Source organism: Leptodactylus fuscus, chromosome 7, assembly GCF_031893055.1.
Source record: "Leptodactylus fuscus isolate aLepFus1 chromosome 7, aLepFus1.hap2, whole genome shotgun sequence".
In the NCBI taxonomy this organism is placed as follows: domain Eukaryota; kingdom Metazoa; phylum Chordata; class Amphibia; order Anura; family Leptodactylidae; genus Leptodactylus; species Leptodactylus fuscus.
In genome coordinates, this window is record NC_134271.1 from 72,438,043 (window position 1) to 72,459,126 (window position 21,084).

At 39.5% G+C, this 21,084-nt stretch overlaps 1 protein-coding gene across 1 annotated transcript in view; it reads left to right on the forward strand.

Moving 5' to 3' along the window:
• Positions 1-18,526, forward strand: part of FA2H (fatty acid 2-hydroxylase) — a 38,835-nt gene extending 20,309 nt beyond the window's left edge. The window contains exons 2-7 of the mRNA XM_075282079.1: positions 6,247-6,333; positions 13,119-13,261; positions 16,119-16,225; positions 17,088-17,260; positions 17,489-17,741; positions 18,000-18,526. Coding sequence (XP_075138180.1) covers positions 6,247-6,333; positions 13,119-13,261; positions 16,119-16,225; positions 17,088-17,260; positions 17,489-17,741; positions 18,000-18,076 — 840 coding nt within the window. The 3' untranslated portion in view covers positions 18,077-18,526. The remainder of the gene's footprint in view (positions 1-6,246; positions 6,334-13,118; positions 13,262-16,118; positions 16,226-17,087; positions 17,261-17,488; positions 17,742-17,999) is intronic.
• The last annotated feature ends 2,558 nt before the right edge of the window (positions 18,527-21,084 follow it).

Below are 21,084 nucleotides of genomic sequence, written 5' to 3' on the forward strand. Positions count from 1 at the left end.
GGTTACTTTGGACACGAGACTAAAAAGGTGTATATTTTGTCTGTAAATTGCTACTGTATTGAAGTTGCGCAAGTATTTTAGGGTGTGATTTGACAGTGAGTTGCACTTGATTTAGTTACACTAGGTTCACACCTGTGTTTGGGTCTCCATTCTTCAGATTCTTCAAGCAGATTTTTGGGGGTGGAAACACCGAACGGAATCCAGGTTCAGGTGTGAACATAGCCTTGGTTAGTTAGAACAAAAAGTTGATACCTGTAACTGAATTTTTTGATTATTATTATTTTTTTGCGTGGCTGATATGTAGCGGTTGCATCGTGTAGTAATAAAACAATATTCTTTTTTTTTTTTTTTTTTTTTTAAATGTAGATTGTGAGCCCCACATAGAGCTCACAATGTACATTTTTCCCTATCAGTATGTCTTTTTGGAATATGGGATGGAAATCCATGCAAACACGGGGAGAACATACAAACTCCTTACAGATGTTTTTTTTTGCCCTTGGTGGGATTTGAACACCAGGACCCAATGCTGCAAGGCTGCAGTGCTAACCACTGAACCACCGTGTGGCCCCCGTAATAAAGCAATATTCACAATTCTAACTTGCACTGTTGAGAACACAACCTTTGTTGCATGTCCAAAGTCACTGTGTGGCATACACCTGAGGTGCCTGTGTTTCAAATGCTTGTTTTTATGATGGCTCTCTTGCCTACTTCCTTTTACACATGGATTCTGGACTAGGGTATGTTGACTCAGAAGAGGGGTGAAAGTAGCTGTCTGGTAGGAACTGATGAAGAAAAGGTTCGGGCAATTGAAATCCAAATGCTCCCTCTCCCTAGACATCTGTTGTCAGGGTGTTAGAGAGCCATCTGAACCCATATAAATAGGTGAGTTCAGTCATTGCAAAACAGTTTTTGGACTAATAATTTTGAGAGACCGTCACACAACCATTTTAAAACCCATGAAGGTCTACAGGAAGATGAGACTCCACGGACTGTTATACCCCAAATCACCCGCCCCACCCCACCTCCCCATATAGCAGTCACCTACTAAGAGGAAGATGAGACTCCATGGACTGCTATACCCCAAATCAGCCACACCCCCACCCCCATACTCTCCCCCTCGACGCCAAACCCCCCCCCCCACTTTACTAGCTCTGGCAATGCCAAATATCCATTCGGACGTGCCAATAAAGCCTATTTGACTTGATTATTTATATTTACATATATAATCATCACTATCCAACTAAGATCCCCCTATAACAACATATACAAGGTTAAGAATATATTTTATGGCGGTAGACTCCACAGTAATGGCACTTATAGCTATCATATTAGTTCAAGCCATCATAAAAACTGCCCAGTCCCAGGGCAATAGTTCCTCGTCACCTCTTCGTCAACCACATCCTTGTTTTGTAGGAGATCCATATGAGTCTGCTTTGTTGTGGTGCAAAAGGAGCAAGATCACATCAACTTTTCATTTCGTATCTCGCAGCACTTGAGTAACTGATAGACAAGGTTCACATCTGCATTGAAGACTCTGTAGGAGACCCCACCGTAGATTACATCTAAAATTGGTGGAGAGAAAAGTCCTGCATTTCATTTTAGTCTGTGGGGTTCACAGGCAACCGTTTTTTTTTAGTGGACGGGCTCTCCGTCTTTTGGGTCCCCATGTGGACCGGAATGTTGGAGAGTCGAACACTCGTGTGAACCTAGGGAAAACTTGCAAGTGAATGCAGCTCTGGATGTGATTGTAGTAGAAGACCTGATCAGAACTAGATAAATGATAAATATTATTTTAATACTCAACATTTTTGATGTTCATTGTGCTGTGAACACTATTTCAAGAATTTAGTTAGTTATTAGAGATATAGCAATTTTTTTCCAGTTTAGTTTTTTTTTCCGATGTTTCCTCTTCTTTTTTTTTTTTTTTTTTTTATTTTTTTAAATCTGTATTAAGCTATATGATGAAGAATTGGTGTTAACGATAACAAATGAGATATTATTCTGATGGGGGATGGACATTCAGGTTCTCATTAGAATTCCCCCCACCCCCACCCGTTTGGAGGTTGCTCCAGTCAGTCCCCGTACGGAACAAGTCTCCATGTGTATAACAGATTGGTACAAAGACAAGACTCCTACTGTTGAGCACACAATATCTTTCACAGCACGTGCCAGTACTTTGAGTCCCGCACCACAGCCTGGAACATAGAGAATAAGTCGTGCTGTTGGAGCAGGTTTTATTTCTGATCTGAAACATATATAATTGTATATATTTCTACCCACAAAAGAAAAAGTACAAATAAATTTAAAAAATTTTGTAATCTATTTTATCAGAGAAAAATGCTTGTTTCTCCACCACTTATCCGGCTCCTTCCATGCTGTACTGTACAGCTTAAGTTACTGCTCAGACCTGCCTGCAGTGAAGATAGGCTGCAGTTTATTAAAGTGTATGGAAAGGGAATGAGAAAGCTACAGAAGGAATTCTGTGTCTGTTTCTAACAGTAAGGTATCTTGCCTTCACATCATTCCTGTTCAGTACTGCTAAAAACTGCAGGAAAATTGCTAGAAATATGCTAAAAATGTACTTCTATTTAGAGCAGCATGTCTCGTCTGTTTCTCTCTGTCAAGTCTTTCTCCACCCCCCTCCATAGACTTTTATGTAACTTGACCTGTCTATGAGCTCTAAAGCTGGCCGTACATGTTATTGTATGACTGCTGTGCTGCAGCTGTTTGGTCGATGGTGGGATTGTTGATGCTAGGTTTTTCAAGTTTATTAATTGTTGACCTGTCCCATAGATAAGTGAGGGTCCAACACCTAGAACCCCCATGGATCAGCTGTTTGCAGCAGTGCCCCCTGTGCAATGCTTTCACATCATAGGCCATGTCATGTTAATTGGTCACATGGCTGGTTCGCAACCCAGTCCCATTTGAGTGAGCCATAATACCAAGTTGCTGAAAAATGTATGGTGTGTAGAAGCTACATCACCCTTCTGAACATTGCAGTCCCTTTACACAGCTGATCAGTAGGGGTGTCTGGTGTTTAATCTTGCCAATTTTCAACTGGTAAGCCTAGAAAACTCATTTATTCTAAAGTCTCACATACAGAGCCACAGCCAGAAAACACTGTGAGGCTAAGGCCCCACGGTCCGTAATCCCAGCGCTAAAGCGCTGCGGAAAGAACCGCTGCGTGATCGCATTGTGGTTCTTTCCGCAGCGCTTTTAAGAGAAAGTTCAGAGTTTTCCTCTGCGGACTTTCTCTTAACATTATATCTACGGGAAAGCCGTCAGCGTTTCCGTAGATATAACTGACATGCCGCAACGGCTTTGCAAATCACAGTGTGTCCGTGCTGCGATTTCTTCCGCAAAGTGGGCATGGGATTCGCATGAATCTCATCCCCTTTGCTTGCACTGTAAAACGCCGCAATTTTTCCCACAGTGTCTCCGCTGCAAGCAGTTTGCGGTGTATACGTCCCATGGGGCCCCGGCCTGAAAGACTGCGGCAGAAACTCAGTGTTTTTTTCCACAGCATTTTACTGCCTCTATGATATCTATACGGAAATCGCCAGTATTTCCATAGGTATAATTAACATTTTGCGATTTACAAAAAACTTAAGTGTTTTTGAAATTGCAGCATTTCCACTGCTAATATTATACTGCTTTGTGTGGATGATGCCATTAGACAGAATCCCATCCACTTTGCAGGTAATGTAAAACACAGTGTTTTCGTAGTTTGGGACACCTGCCTTAAGCCTGAAGAATGATGAGCGCAGCTCTTGAGTATAATAAAGGATGCAATTTTAGACATTCAACTGGTGCCAGGGCTTGAGTGTACAGCTGGGAGTGGCCATGGGATTTTATTTTAATTTTATTTGTGTGAGTTTAGTGTGATTTTTCTTGATATGGCTTCTATAACTATTTGGCTGGCATACGCAATATACAGGAGTATAGGTTTTAGGTGGGGAGGGTGAGTTTGAAGGGGGATTTCCTGGCTGACCATCGATTGGTCTGAATGTGGGCTTGTCATTTTGTTTATTTTATATATCAGATTTTGGTTTGATGTATATTTTTGTATTGTTATTTGGCAGGTGTTGCTAATATTTATTTATTTTGTGTGTTTATTTTTGTGTCTTACGCCAGGTTCACACTAGGGTTTCACACTAGGGTCACACATAATCCACTTTAAAAAACAGTTACCTTCAGTAAAGGACAGAAAATGCTGAGAGAGAAGTGTTACTTGTAGGACTTTTTTCTCCACGTTTTTAGAGTCGCAAGGGGAACGGAATCCACAGGTGGCGACCGGGAGCAGGTGTGAACCTAGCCTAAGTATATTGCTTATTAAAAAAAAGTTACTTTATTAGGAAAACTGGATCAGTTATTAAATCTATATATAGTGATTATTAGTGGGTGTAGATTAAATAACTATTATTAGTGTGGAGTTTGTAATAAAAGTATATATGGATGTATAATTAACTGATGTGTGTTTGACAGGTCCCGCCTCATTAACACCAGTGTGAGTTAATGATGGACTAAATTTGCACATATATGCATTAAAGGAGAGCAGGGAAATATCACAATGTGTTATGTTGCCTTTGTTATTAAATTATGTATTTGTTTTAATATTATGCTATTTGTCCTTATTGTAATGGTTTGTCTTTTAAATAAAAGAACTACAGGATGTAAACAAAGAATAGTACAGAATAAGTAATGTAATGTGTGAATGTGTGTACACAGTGACTCCACAAGCAGAATAGTGAGTGCAGCTCTGGCTCTTATAGGGTGTAACTCAAAATAAGTAATATAATGTATGTACACAGGGACTCCGCCAGTATCACAATGATTGCAGTTCTGTAGTATAATACAGGCTATACCACTGGATCAGTATAGAATGAGTAATGTATGTTCTGAAGGATAATATAGGATTTCACTCCAATATAAAACTGACTTTCTCAGCAGCATATTTTGGTAGTGGCAGATTACTTTTATGCCATGGTACTACAGTAAGGGTAAGTTCACACGGGGGTTTTTTGGAACGGAACCTGAGATGGAGGCCGCCTCAGGTTCCGATCCAAAAACTGGGAAGCCGCGACTGAAAGCAGGTGCACTGCATCGGCATCCAGCCGCGCACTCTGCTCCGGATTAGACCCAATGAATGGGCCTAGTCTGGAGGAGGGAGTTTCTTCAGGCCGAATTGCAGGGCGACTCGTCCGGAAGAATGAACATCTTGCTTCTTTTTTCCGAGAGCCAGAAGAAAGAGCTCCCAGGAAAAAGACCTGAGCGTCTCCCATTGATTTCAATGGGAGCGTCTATTTGGTCAGGGTTTTGAAGCGGTTATGGCCTCAAAACCCTGACCAAAAAACTCAGTGTAACCTTACCCTAATGTGTTACCACTCAATGGATGCAGGTTTTGTGTTGCACTAACTGCATTTCTGTTAAAGCAATAGTTACATGACACATTGTAAGTTGTCATCTTTAGAGCACGTTCACACTCCTTCATTTGAAGCTGCATTTGAGACTTTTATGCCTCAAAAACTAAACTAAAAACTTTTTCAAACAACCCTGAAAATTCACTTTCCTTTTTCAGAGCTGTTGTTTCAACCAGCTGAAAAAAAGAAGCATCCTACTCATCTTAAAGCAAAGAACACACCAAATCCTATTGACAAAAGCTTTAAGCCATGTGATCCCATCCTTATAGTAATCGGAGCTCTATTTTATAAAGAAGCGCTCTGAATACGATGATACCCTCATGCTCCCTCTCTTGGTGTATATTGTAGTTATTGCTCTGTGAAGAGAAAAAGCTGATTTGGAGTTTCCCATCAGAAATAATGATCTCTGATCCCTATAAAGATGTATTAGACCTTTTGGAGCCATATGTGTGATGACCTGCCTTACATTGTACCTGCATTGTAGAAACCTAGTGTTTTTGGCTGTTTCAGAAACCCAGTGGAAGAAGTGCTGCCAAAGTAAAAGAGATTTTGTTTAATTTCATCCACACATTGTAGAAAAAAATGCTGCACTTTCAACAAGGCATGATCTTCTGAAAAGTGCAGCATGTTAATTTTACTGGTATTTTCCCCATATACATATTCGGGGGTGGTGAATAAAGAAAATGAAAAACACAGCAGAAAAACACAAGCATTTTGCTTTTTCCACTCAGTTTCTACAGCATTTAGCTGTGTTTCCTTACTTGAGGCTTTAGCCTTAAACTTTATGAATACTTTGATGGCTTAATTCATTGTTGTTCTTTTACAGCATTTAAGAGAACGAGGAAATCACTACACAAAGAAGTCACCTCACTACTCAGATGGAATTCAGTTTCATACTTTCAATCCAGAAAAGGTGAGAAATCTTCTATACATCGTCATTTCTGTGTGCAGGTGTTGTGGCGCAGTTATCTTTCTGCTTCACCTTGTGGAGGCATTATACTATCTATGGGTACTATGGGGGTATTATACTGTACAGAGTAATAAGGGGATATTACATTCTTTAGGAGGCTCTTAGGGGTGTTATACTGGGTGGGGACACCAATATGACATGCCGCCATGTGGAGGCCACTAAAGGGGCAATATACTGTGTTGAGAACTAAGGGGGTATTATACTGTATGGGGGCTTTAAGGAGGCTTCATCATTGTATGTTACACAAAAGACAGCACACTATTGTATGTGGGCAAAAAGGGACTGGATAGGTTTAAAGGGAGCATGGGTAGGACTGGTCAGGATTAGAGGTGTTTATTTAACATATGTACATGTTGAACACTTTCAGCTACTATTAAACTAAGATCTTCACCTGATGGCAGACCCCCTTTGTAGAGCATACAGACCCCAAAAGACTTAGTCCCCAGTACACACAGTGCCCAGAGACACACAGATTGTCTATTTTTAGTTGGCAAAGATGACTTGTATGGGACCATCATCAGTAAATCAGAGCAGAGAATGGCTACAAAAAGTATCTTTCTTGGAAGGATGCAGCCAATTCATGCATTAAAGGAGCACTAAACTTAAAAGAAATATTTTATTTCTTGCACATTTTTATTTCCTCCTCTCCTTTAGGGTAGGGTTACACAACAACTTTGGCAACTCCTGTCATCTAAAGATTGATGAGTCTCTTACACAAAGTGCTGAGGGTGCTTCAACTACTAGTCACAAAAAGTCACAACGTTTCCTAGATTTCAATGTGAAACCACTATATTTACATGTCCTTATGTAAAGGTGGTCGCTCATATTAGATTGACAAGTAAAGGAGTTACCTGGAGATCTTACCAGTGGATTTCTTGCACTGGTTTAACTTTATTACTTATATACACCTATGTCCCTCTGAGGCATATTTATTACCATTGTGCAGGGCTGCTGGGGAAGCTACAACTCTTGTTTATTTGTCTCCCCCCTTCATGCTTTGACACTCAGCATCATGACCAACTCCATCCTACTCATTGAGCCTGCTGCCTGAGTAGATGGAAGTCAGTAACCACAGTGAAATTCAGATTATTACTTAACAGTACACACCTTGGTCCCTCTGAGCCCCATTTATTACCTTTGTGAAGGGCAGCTGGGGAGGCCAAAACTCTCATTAGTTTGCCTTCCCTCTTGATGCTCCGACTCTCAGCGCCATGACCAACTCCACTCTACTCACTGGGCCCGCTCTCTAAGTAGAGGGGAGTCAGTAACAGCAGTGAAATTCATAACGGAGACAGAAGAAGGAGAACTCTGGCCTCCCAGCTGCCCTCTGCAAAGGTAGTAAACAGGTCTTTGGGAGACAGAGTTGTATTTTAGTAATAACGCTTAGCCAGTTCAGGGAGTGCACTGGTAAGCTTTATTACTCCTTGTAATCCTCTATAATGACCTGTGCTTAGAATGGGTCATTAGCTTGAGGTCAGTGAGGGTCCTGCACCCATCTACTCTTTTTAGCCCATTTTACACTGGCTATTTCAGCTCTACTTCCATTCATTTGAATGGTAGCTGAACTGTAATCGTGCAACCAGGCCATTATACAGCTTCCAGCTCTGCACACTATGCTAAATAATAGCTCGTGCAGGGATTTTGCTGGACCTCACTGATCTCAAATTAATGACTTACATGTTAAATCATTTTCCTTGGACTATAAAATATTGACATATGTTTTGGATATGTCACCAGTATTAGATTATTAAAGGTCTAACATCTAGAAGCCACACAGGTAGCGGTAGCAGATCTAGTAAGCACCTCTTCCATTTCCCAGGCTGTGTCATGTCATGTCCATCAGTCACATGGCCTTTTTGCAGCTCATTGCTATTCCTGTAAATAGGACTAAGCAGGAATACCAAGCACAGCTGCTATACAGAGTACAGAACTGTGCTTGGTTAGTAGTGAAGTTGTTCTGCGTTCATCTAAACGCCACAGTCTTTTGAAACATCTGCCCAGTAGAGATGCTGGGTGCTGGGGTGTATGAAAGGGTAGTTTCATGTGTAAAATCACTGCCATGTTGACCTTGACCAGCAAATGCTCTCCTGAATGACGCTTATCTTTCCTACATAATGATGATGATGATGATGATCGATGATGATGATCTTCATCACCGATCAATCATCATTGGTTACTGGATCCTGTCAGTAGACAGCCCCTCAAGGATGCCTTTCTTGGCTGCCAGGAAGACCTGGGGAACGAGAAGTGATTGCTCCTTGGACTACCTGCTCTTTCTCTATGCCAGCATTTATCTGATGCTGTTTGCGCTGGTGCCAAGAGTGGAGAGGAATGGGGAGTCCTTAGAGATGTGAGTATTGAGAACCATGTACTGTGTGGGAGATGAGGCATTCTACTGTGGGGCACTTAGAGAATGTTATAGTGTGTGTGTGTGGGGAGCTCAAATGCCCACTCCCATCCCCCTGAAAATCCTGCATAGGCCCCTGACCAGGGTGCCTGTCAGAAGAAAAGTTCAGCAATATTTTGGTACCTAAAAACTCCTAGGCTAAGGCTCCATGGAATGAAGCACAGAAATACGCGGTGGATAAAAACTCAGACAAAACATTTTTTTTCCTTATGGAATTTATTATTATTATTATTTATTATTATTATTATTTATTATTATTATTTTATATAGCACCATTAATTCCATGGTGCTTTACATTTGGGGGTTACATACAATACACAGAATATACAGGTAGATATAATACTAACAATGACCGACTGTGGTGTGGGGTAGAGGGCCCTGCCCACGAGGGCTTACAATCTATGAGGGAAGGGGGTAGAGACAGAAGGAGAGGGGGAGACTGTACAGATGGCAATTTCTTCCCTTATTAAATATATATTAGGTATAATTGACATGCTGCAACTTTCAAAAATGCAGCTCTTCCACAGCGGTTTTTTGTGCAATGTATGGATGAGAAATAACCACAATTTCATTAACTTTGCAGTAACTGTACAACGCAGCAATTTATTTTTTTTATTTTTTGCCGCGTCATTTCTACTGCAGCCAAACTGCAGCATTTACACTACGTGGGTTCCACCTTTAAAGGGATTTTTCCAGGGATTTTAGTTGAGAGCAATGAATGACAGCAATCAGAGATTTAGAAAACCAAGAGGAACTGATACAGAAAATGTATTGGAAAATTGTACAACTTTTCATTATACAAACAATAACTCTTATTTGCTGAAACTGGACAACTCCTATAACCCACAACCTTAGCTAAGCCCAGTCCTATAGCCACTCCTCAAATGAAACAGATCAGAAAGATATTAACCCCTATTATCCTTAGAGGAACATGTGAAAAAAGTTTCAGAACAATAAAAAATGAGGACAAATGCATCTCCTGTTTACTCTTTTTTTTTTAGCTTGTTAATAGACATATTGTCCGGTAGCAGCTAGATGAACCGCTCCACTCCACAGATATACAAATATATTGAGACCCAGTCAGGTTACAAAGTAACGAAATAACAAATCAATATTACAGAGGTTTATGCACCAATCTTAAACTAATAGAATTGTGTAAAGTGCATTTAAAAAGTAACTTTTATTAGTTTCATTAAAAGTTTAACCAAAAAGATAAAAAATGGTCAAAAACTCATTGGGCTAAATAAGTCTGTGTGTGAACACTAGTTAATGGCCCAGTTTAACTCCAATATGCCTGTGAGTGAGACCTGAATTTACAAGATAGGAGCCCCCATCCCCAACCAAGTTACTGCCCCTAGGATTCTCTTTCAGAACAGCTCACTATCAGGGGCTAATAGCTTTTAGGGGTAACTCCTTAGCATTTAATTCAGGGTCATCTCAGTCATAAGCCCACAGGTAGGAGCAAACCCAAACTGAACCCACAGCTGTCGAGTCCAGCACTAATACCCTACCAGGGCCGTTCATTCACTGGTAGGCACACACACACACACACACACACACACACACTTGCAGCAGTAAAGGTTGCAACCAGTCAGGTTGCACGGAAAACCCCGACTGTATAGAGTAAGCAAAACCAATGTATCAAAAAATATTTTTTCCAGCAAACCTTTAGGTATAAAACTTAACTTTTACTAAAAATATGCATAAAACATGGAGATTACATCACCATTTAGAAGAACACGAGCATAGTTGAACTGGACATATTGTCCAGTAGACCAGTCAGCTCCTTCTGACTTACTGTACAGGCAAGAAGAGATGTCACATGGAGGGAAGAGGTGCTGACCTCACATTTTGCTGCTAGGTTGCTCAAGATTGAAAACGACTGATAATGAGAGAACGACCTGTTGGAGTATATTAAAAAAAATCAACTTTCAAGGTTTCTAATAAATATTCAGACCAATTGAAATGTCACCATAGCTGGCAAAGTAACCCAATTATTAGTGCGTTTGTATGGCCGCATCTAATCTTTCAAGAGAGCAGGTACAAAGTCTCACATGTAGATAACAGAAGGGATTAAATCTACCTGTACTGAGCAGATGGTTCTTGTGGAGTCTAAAGGTCATGTAGGATGATAAGATACAATGGCTTTTCCGTCCTAATAATCGAACATATAATGTATACAGTTATGGGTACCATAACAACAGCACTAAATTGAAATATAGATTTGTCTTTAGGAAGACCTTCATAGGAGTTGCTACTAGGTTATTTAAAGCAATGTATGAGTTATTGTCCTGTGTTATCAGTTAAAGCTGTGCCAGCCCATGGTCTGCTCAGGTAGTTGACACAATGCAAAATAGTCCAGAAGGACACATGTCAACAAGTTATTCTAGGTGATTTACCTGCTACGTTGATGGCAGATGGTAATTCCAGAGGTTCAGTGTTTGCTTGCTGGGTGGCTCTACATTTTTGCATCCTCCTGCCGTTAACTGAGTTAGCAAACTATGAGGTGAAATCACAATGGCTGAAATTTATATTGATGGTCCATTCTTCGAAATGGATCACATTCACGTATTTTACTTTCCATCTTGGCAATGTCCAAAAAGGAAAAACTAGTGTTTTCCATGTTGGTTTTGATGATCTCTGACCTATTGGAGTTTGTGCCTTTATTAATAATGAGGTACATGCCTGGTCATAAATTAGGGCTATCTTTCCGGTTTATGCGAATGAATGAATTGCCAGTTCCTTGCTGACATATATTTCTGGCATCATTTACGCCAAAAAAAACTGGCATAAGTGATAACAAATCTAACAGGGTCTATGTTCTGCCACAACACAGACTCCTGCCACACTCCCTTTCAGTGGCAAGTGGAGTGCAAAACTTAGTCACACATTTATGTGCAAAAATTGACTTGTGATTTTTTTATTTTTATGGCTATTCCTTTTTTCTGGTACACAAGTCATGATAAATCAGCATAAAATTGTTTAGTCTAGTGCAGTGTATTTTCTCTTAACTGGGTATTTCCATCTTGTAATGTATGAATCTATCCATAGGATATCCAGAAATGCCTAAAAGATGCAAGTCCGACCTCTGGGACCTGCATGTATCTTGAGAAAAGGGCCGTGGGTTAATATCTTCATTCACTTGTACAGTAGTTCCAAAATAACAGAGACTGCATGCTTGTCTACTTTTGAAAGCCCTGTACAAGTCATATGGATATTGCCAAACATGCCAACATAGGAATACCCCTTGAAGACTTATGATCACCATTTTGCATCTAGTAAAGAAGTCCGTATTCTGCAGCATACCCTGATTGTTCAGTGTTAGCACATAATTTCCTGAGGTGATTTGCATTCTGTGAAGTGTCATGTTTACCCCAGACTTTCTATATTCATATGATGTATGAAAAAATTTAAGGGATTACCAGGATTAGCATGTTGATGGTCCATTGTTAGGATGCGTCATCAATATCTGATTGGTGGTGAACCAACTCTTGGCGCATTTGTCAATGTTCTCTTAGACAGGGCTGACCTAACTACCTGTAAACCATGTAAACCACCTATTTGGCATTGGCAGTGCAGGCTACCACAGCTCCAATAATTGGCACTATTACTACCAAAGATTTAAGTGCCCCATCCAGTAGCAGATGGGCAAGGGGTGCCAAGAGTTAGGATCAATAGGCTCATAGGGAATATTCTGACTATTGATTGGACAAACTCTGCAGTAATATATCCCTACCCCAATACTACGGCACCTCTAGGCTCTGGAGTCTTAGAAGGGTTTGTGACATCCCTTTTGGGAGCAGTAATGTGCCCATGTTGTTTTTGGTTTTGTTTTTTCTTAACATATTAGACTTAATGTTAAAACAAAACCAAAAAACAAACAGATTTTTGAATACAAGAGAATTGTTTTACATCCTAATAAGTAAGTCATTGACTTCTATTCACTATGGATGTGTGAAGGAAGCATCGTACCTTTTTTATTTCTGCAGTGTTGGTGATCAATCAATAGTTTTTGCAGTCTTTAAGGAACAGGAAATAAATGACAATACGTGTCAGTAACTGTATCAGTAGATATAAACAAGTGCACTGAAACTTGGCAACAATACAAAGGACAATGGGTTGGTCTCTTACAGGATATAATTGTAATGGGATGGTCCAGTTTTACTGTTTTATAAGACTAATGGCTTGAAGTATAACACTGCTACAGTATACCACTGACCCTGTTACTTTTTCTGTCATTTATAGGCTTCTCTAGGGCAGGATATGCATGATTCTTGATGTATGCTCAATAACCTGAGATTATTATTATTATTTCTTTTAGGACTTAGTAGACTGGGAGAAGCCACTGCTTTGGCAGGTTGGTAACTTGAGAGAAAAATATGATGAATGGGTTCATCAGCCAGTGGACAGACCCATCCGACTATTCCAATCAGACCTTGTGGAATGGTGTTCAAAGACGTCCTGGTAAGGGCTCTGCCTATTCTTACATTCTCTGTAATCCCAGAATTCTTTTGGGAAGGGCATTTATTATTGAAAACTAAATTTAAATTTCAAAGAGATTTTGCAAGATGTTTCTTAAATAGTCCAGAGAGCAGACAGGTGTATTGAAGAAAGGGAAAAAACAAACAAACAAATATTCCTCTTTTCTTTTTCTGTGGGCCCTGGTGGACAGGAAGTGATGACATAATGATCATCATTCACATGACCACTCAGCACATATACTCATGAGCAGCATGTTTCCACTAAGGACAATTTGGCCCAGGGATTAGACCCACAGGCCGGGAATGGAGGGACAGTTGGAAGGTAAATTTTGTTTTTCTCCTTTATACCCTATGTCCATTACAAGATTTTAACAACAGACACTATCAGAACCATCATAAACCCGTTAAAAATCCAATTGATGTCTATGGTAACGGACAAGCATCCATTATACTGTTGATTATTACTGTGCGCTTTCTTTCTGCGCATATAGTATAAAAATGGACACTAACTGATACTAATGTGTCCATTTTTTTTTTTCTTGTTTTTTTTAAATGGACACTATCAAAATGGACATCCAACGGAAGTGTGAACCCACCTTAAATCAGCATAAAATTCTGTTTAAAAATTAAAATAAACAAAAATGAACATAAACACTGCTTTCCCATGTCCTAAAATATGCAAATTACAAAATTATATAAATATTTTTTTCCCGTATCGTGAAAAAAAATCAAAACTGCTGAACCAGGTAATTTTCTGGTGTTTCACCTCCGAAAAAAAATAATAAATTGAGGATAAAAGTGATCAAATCATCAGACATTCCCCAAAATGGTATAAATAAAAAGTACAACTAGCCCCGCACAAAAATATGCTATATGTAGGCCTTTATATAGAAATCTAAAAAAAGCTACAGGTCAGAATATAGCAACTCCAAGAAGTATATTTACAAAGTTTTTGGATTTTTGCTACAATGTTAATATAAACTATATCAATTTGGTATCGCTTAATAGTAACAATCCACAGAATATAGACATCTGTCATTTTGGCTGCATAGTGAATGCGGTAATAATGTTGGTCGGTGCTCCCATTCACTTCAATGGGAGCGCTGTTGATAGCTGACGTACAGCAAACGACTATCTCCGGCACTCCCATTCTGTTGGAGATTTTTATGATTTGGGTTTTTTTGGAGCCAAAGCCTACAGTATGAAATATAAAAGGAAATACTTATACTTGTGTCTTCTGCAGAATCTTGTTCAAGAGAATGAAGGAAAATATTTGAAGTAATTAGAATATCAAAAGTCCTAGAATCTGTGAAGTAATGGTCTATGGATCACTGTATTGTAGTGGCCTGTTGATCTCATAGAACCCAAAGAAGGCAATTTCTGTGTAGAGCCTGGACACCAGTAGTTACCAGTGAGGAGCTGAACTACACTGTTTACTGTATACACTATCTATTGTAATATGTCACTTGGGGCAACACAGATCTGTCAAGAAAATCTAGTGCAGCGATGTTGTGTAACAAACAGTGGCCTGCATCTAAGATACAAGAGACACTCAACAATAAGTCACGTGATTATATCACCACATTGTGGGAAAAAATAATTTCCCTGGGGCAGCATGGTGGCTCAGTGGTTAGCACTGTGGCCTTGCAACGCCAGAGGTTCAAATCCAGTCAAAGACAACACCTACAAGGAGTTTGTATGTTGTCAGCATAAGCAAAATAATAAAAATATATAAATAAGCCCCACGTAGCAAGATTTTTGCTGCAGCAAAAATGCATCAGAAAAAAAAACAGTTTTATAGTACCAGCAAAGTAAATGAAATGTCATTTAATCTCATCCACACATGTTTTTAAAATACTGATCTGGTATTCTGATATGGGGAAAATGCATCTGAACATACAGTAACATTTTTTCACAAAGACTAAGGACCCCATTGACTTGAATAGGATCGTGTCAGTTCCAGACTTTTACAAGAGAGAGCTCGGTCATTGCCAAGGTCCTCCGATCAGCGCATGTGCTCATGAAATCTCATTGACCTACATCCATTAGGGGTTAACTTCTGCTGATTTGTAGCTATAAGCTTTTCTTCGCCATCCACATCCCTAGTTAAAAATCAGAAATCACCTGCTAAAATGTGACTTAAACTTTGAGGCAGTGCACTGTGGGAATTCAGATGGCCATTACACATATTCTGGTTTCTATTCAGTGCATATAAATCTTTCATTTGTCAGCTAATCTGCATGTCTGACAATGAAGAGAAATTGAACTATATAGACCAATGTTTGGCAGTGGGGTTATAGAAGAATGGAGTGTGCGCTGTGGACGTTTTTTGGACAAGGACACCTCTCCTTTTGTCCCATGACATGCCCCTTTTTTGTGAAATTTGTTTAGCCTGTGCCCCTTTTCAGGCCATGACTGGCACATAGTGTCCATGTTACCTGTAGAATGAGGAGTCCAGTGTATGTGGGAGCATTCCACTGGACCCAGGGGCTTTCCCCGCTCTGCCAGGAGGTCTCCACTCTTTTTTTTCAGGAGCCTCGCAGACATTCCTATTGTCTACACTATATGGTTCTCTGCAAGACAACCCAGTACCTTCCAAGAGATCTTACAACCCCTTTAACTAGTTTGTAACTGTACTTACCATTCCCTCTTTCTTCTAAAGACTCTTTTAATACTGCATTGTGTGAAGGAGAGGCGGCTATGCCCTGCAGTGACACTAGTGTCAACACAGTTATTGCTGTTTATTTCTGTTATGTTGTGGTAACTGCCTGCCTGGCACAGACATTTTGCTTCCATAAGGTGGATTAATACAATAATAGCATTTGCTTTCTTCCGTACAGGTATATTGTGTTGGCAGTTTGGGCGCCAGTCGTTGTATATTTAACCTGGTATTGTCTCACAGAACTGGCTCAAGGGGAAACCAGGCTTTTTGCTTCATTCACCAAAGGTATGAAATGCAAATATCAAGGGGCAAGCCTCATAGGAATCCTTTTCGTGGCTCTATTTTCAGCCTGTGCCTCAAGCCATTCTAGTAAGATCTTGCTGTTGTACAACAGTCATTATAATTCTTCTTCTTATTACACCTGTAGCATTGCTTATTATTATTATTATTATTAAAGGACTGTAGTATAACTCAGATCTCAGAATGGGTTTCAGATATGTATAGTTTAAATCAATCCCCTCTGAACTCCACTTTACTGCCAGTTTATAGATAGAAGCCACAAAAAACTCTGAGTAAATTGTAAATACTTATTTTACTGAGCTATACACGAAATAAATAAAATCCGAATTTTACTCCAGAGATGTACTCACCATTCTGACGATAGATGTACTCTGTATATGCTTATCATGAGGTACTTCATGTAGTATATTCCAGAGCTGTAGTCACTATTCTTCCTGTACTGAGCTACATTCTGTATTATACTTCAGAGCTGCATTCATTATTCTGCTGGTTGTTATTAGAAACATGAGATTTATACCTGTATTTGTACTCCTCTAACATCTTAGCTGGTCACCTATAATTCAAGGGGGGCAGTTTGTTTTTCCTCCATATCTTGACTTTTCAGCTTGTGGTAAAAAAAGGCACCCCTCTAACACTGAACAAGCAAGAAATTCTGGGAAACTTCAGTTCTGAAACCTGCAGGGTTGTAAATTCAGCTCTGAAGAATAATGAAGGCTGTAAACCAGAATCCATGAAAGATAACTAATTGAATTTATTTGGCAACAACTTTGCCGTTTATATAGATTGTGTTCTGCACAATTTAAAGTAAAAGATAACATGCTAAATTTTGCCGCCTTTGTTTTGTCAGAATACTCCATACCTGTCCCAATGTTCTTCTTCTTCCCTCTGTTCTTCGCTGGAATGATGGTCTGGTCACTTATGGAGTATGGAATTCACCGATATATATTTCACATGAATCCTCCGGCCAGTAACTATTTCCTCATTACTCTGCATTTTATGCTACATGGACAGCACCATAAGGTGAGAGGGGAACGTAAATGGCACGAATTACAGGGGAATTGAGATTTCAGAGAATACAATTGTTTTATTATGGAAAGTTATACAAAGGTTTAATAGGGGAACTGCCCCTATATGGTGTATATTTTGGTGCTGTATATGAGGGATGTAGCAGGTTTTGCAACATGGTGTAAAATGAGGCCTGTATTACCAACTAGATCCTGACAACTTTCTCATTCCTCTCTCTCTTAGGCTCCCTTTGACAGCTCACGTCTGGTTTTTCCTCCAGTTCCAGCTTCGTTTGTGATCGTACCTCTGTACATCCTATTGCAGTTGGTTCTTCCCCCAGTAGTAGGGCTCTCCATCTTTGTTGGGGGGCTATTCGGATATGTGGCCTATGATATGACACACTACTACCTACACTATGGTTCACCCTCTAAAGGGTCTTACCTCGCCTGGCTTAAATCTTATCATGTCCGCCATCACTTTGAACACCAGAAATCAGGTACGCAGTGAAATTTTCATATGTTTGTTCTTTCTTCACTTGCATTTATAAAATGTCTAAATATTAACTAATAGAAGAAATAGTATAACTAGTGTGTATGCATGTATCAATGAACACACACACACCAGAGGACATGGACATTTATATATATCTTGCCTATGGAGGTTACATTTTCTAAAGAGATGCCCTGTTTGTGCTAACTTTGAAACAAACGATACTGGTCATTCACTATTTCTTTTATTTCCTTTCTGCTTCTAGGATTTGGTATAACCAGCACTCTGTGGGATCGTCCATTTAATACCCTCATCCCTGAAGATGCAATTAAGGATTACTAGTTGCTTCAGAGAATCACTGTGTCGACTATGATGCCTGCTGACTGCAGTTGACATGTTGGGGGAGGAGAAAACCATTGTATTTCAGTGATATATATATTTTTTAATTATTTTTGTTTTTTCTGTTTTTTTTTGTTTTTTTTCCATTGATCCCAAGGAAGCGTTTCAGCAGGAATTAATTATTTATTTAAGTCTAAAAGAAAAATCTGAAAAGAGAAGTTCAGGGAGGTAAATAAAGTGACCCGATATTGAGTGCTCAACCTCTTCTGGCTGTAACCGCGGAGTGTATGCCAAGTGAGATGTTGATCTGACTATGAAAAAAAAAGAATGGACTCCTGTTTAAATACCAAAATGGCACTGACAGTTAAAATGTTAACCCACCATGTGAAATGCTCGCTGTAAAATCCATAATATGTACAAATGCCTGAAAAATAAACTAACTTGACTTTTTTAAGAAAACTTTTGTATATTTTTTTTAAAGAATTCTCTCTCCATTGTTTTTCAGCTGTTTGGGCTCATTTTCCATACATACAGTAGCCAATGTGAACAAGCAGATCTGCATGGATGAGAGAACATCCTGTGGTCATATTGGTCTATTTCACACGCCAACAAACAGTGCAGCTATGTTTTGTCACTGATCTTGGTAATTCTATTCTAATTATAATGATGTCCTGATAGAGCTGAGCATCAGTGTAAAGCATGAGGGAAAGACGGCAGCAGTCTCTTACTTAGTCAAAGGATTGATTTTTACCTCAAACTAAAAGTGCAACAAAAATCTATTGCTTATGGCCACTGAATACAATGCACAGCAGAAATTCCCATGCAGACTAATAATAGCATTAGTGCCAGTGCAGATTGAAATATGTGGGATACTCCTTAGGAGTACTGAAAGCTCAATCAGCGTGATAAATAAAGAAACAAGAAGGAAGAGCTTAATTGTGACATCCAAAGACTTTCAAAACTGGTATTTCTGGATAGAGAGGTGAGAGGCAGACTTGTTTATATTTCAAAGAACACAGTAACATTGTCCAAACAGGTAAGCATATATACGTGTAGTAATTTCCTGTATAGACCCCGGTTACCAGTCACTTTCCTAGTAGGAGTTCCAGTATTTATAGTGCTTGGAATGGCGTTCCCCATTGTGTCCCGGAGTAATTTACAGCTACCTGCACCCTGCCTCTAAAGCTGCAAGACACCACTGGCTGGAGCTTCTCTGCCAAACTATGGCATCCCTTCATCTCATTCATGGATTTTACCTCCTAAAGAAAACGTAATGTCATGGAATTGTTGTTTGAGAGTTTTCTTTATATATGTGTAGGTATGCTAAGATGCTGTAAGACTGTAACAGAGTGAAAAACTGAGGAAGGTTTGCTACAGTTATATTCAAAATGATAAAAATACAAATCTTTTTATTGGTATTCAATAAAAAACATACATCACAAAAATAAATACTTCAAGAAAGAAAGGGGAAAGGACTTTGAAGTCCAAAAACATAAAAAGTACTAACCATAGGTGTGGTACAAAAAAGGGAGGATAAGTAAGGGGGCGTTCACACTACCGTTGGTGTCCGTTATGAAGGTGTCCGTTTAAAAGAAAAAAAACAGACACCTATCATAACGGACATTAACGGACACTAACTGATGATAACTGATGTTAATGTGTCCGTTTTTTTTAACTGATCCATTTAATGGATCAGTTAAAAAAACCGGACACATTAGTATCAGTTAGCATCAGTTAGTGTCCGTTTTTTATACTGTCCGTTTTTTCTTTTTGCTGTTTATGCTTTCTGAGCATGTGCAGAAAATAAACGGACAGAAAATAACGGACTGTAACTGATGGCCATCAGTTACTGTCCGTTATATGTCCGTTGCCCATAGACCTCAATGTTAAATAAAAAAAGGACACTTTTTGTCCGTTTTTTCAAACGGACAAAAAAATCCTGCATGTGTGATTTCTCTGTCCGCTTGAAAAAACGGACATGGTTGTTAACGGACCCTTAAGGACACAAACGGACACAAACTGACAACAGATGAAATCCCATTGAAATGAATGGAAATTGTAACGGACACAGCTAGTGTCCGTTGCTAAAATCTTGAACGGACAGTAGCAACCGTTTTAATACACTGAGTACACCAAGACCCTTTATAATTGTAAAACATATCCAGGACACCAAATGCAAGAGGGTATACCACCCACAACAAAGCTGACCACCTAAATATACATGCAAACCAAAGACCAAGTAATAGAGTGAAAAACCTACCCTGCTGTACCATGCCACACGCCTGACGCGCATTTCGCCTTTAACAAAAGGCTTCGTCCGGGGACCACCTTTTAACCTTCGCCCAGAGAACATCTTTAACAAAAGGCTTCGTCCGGGGACCTTTGTCCCCGGATGAAGTCTTTTGTTAAAGGTGAAATGCGTCGGGAATCTGAAATCACCTAGTTATCTCGGATCAATTCTCTGTATGGCTGCATTCACACAGTCTGTGTGCTAGCCATATTTCCCAAATTGACCATGGGTGTATGAGTTGACCTTACCGCATCATAGCGAGTTATTATGTTGGACCACTTCTGTACTGAATTCACAGCATTGTCAGTTCAGTACAGTGGAAGCGCACTGCATTATAACTATAACTATGATGCAGTGAGGTTCATTCACACTGCTGTGGTAAGACCAGGAAATGTTTCTGGCACGTAGACCAGGTGGAACAAGGTAATGTGAAAGCAAACGAAGCTAAATTCTTCTAAAGTCTTTCCTATTATGAAAGAGCTTTGTACCGCTAATGGGTTTATCTCCTGCCTTAGTCATTGTCCTGACAAATTAGAATGGAGTAACAAAAACCAGCACCATCCAACAACATACTGTCAATGGACAGGATTATAACTATTATTATACAGTCCACTATGTAAAATAATTCAGCTTCTATAATATAGTCACCTATGTGCAAGAATAATTGCTATAATATTGCTCCTCTGTGTACAAGAATATAACTGTTCTAATACTGCTTCCT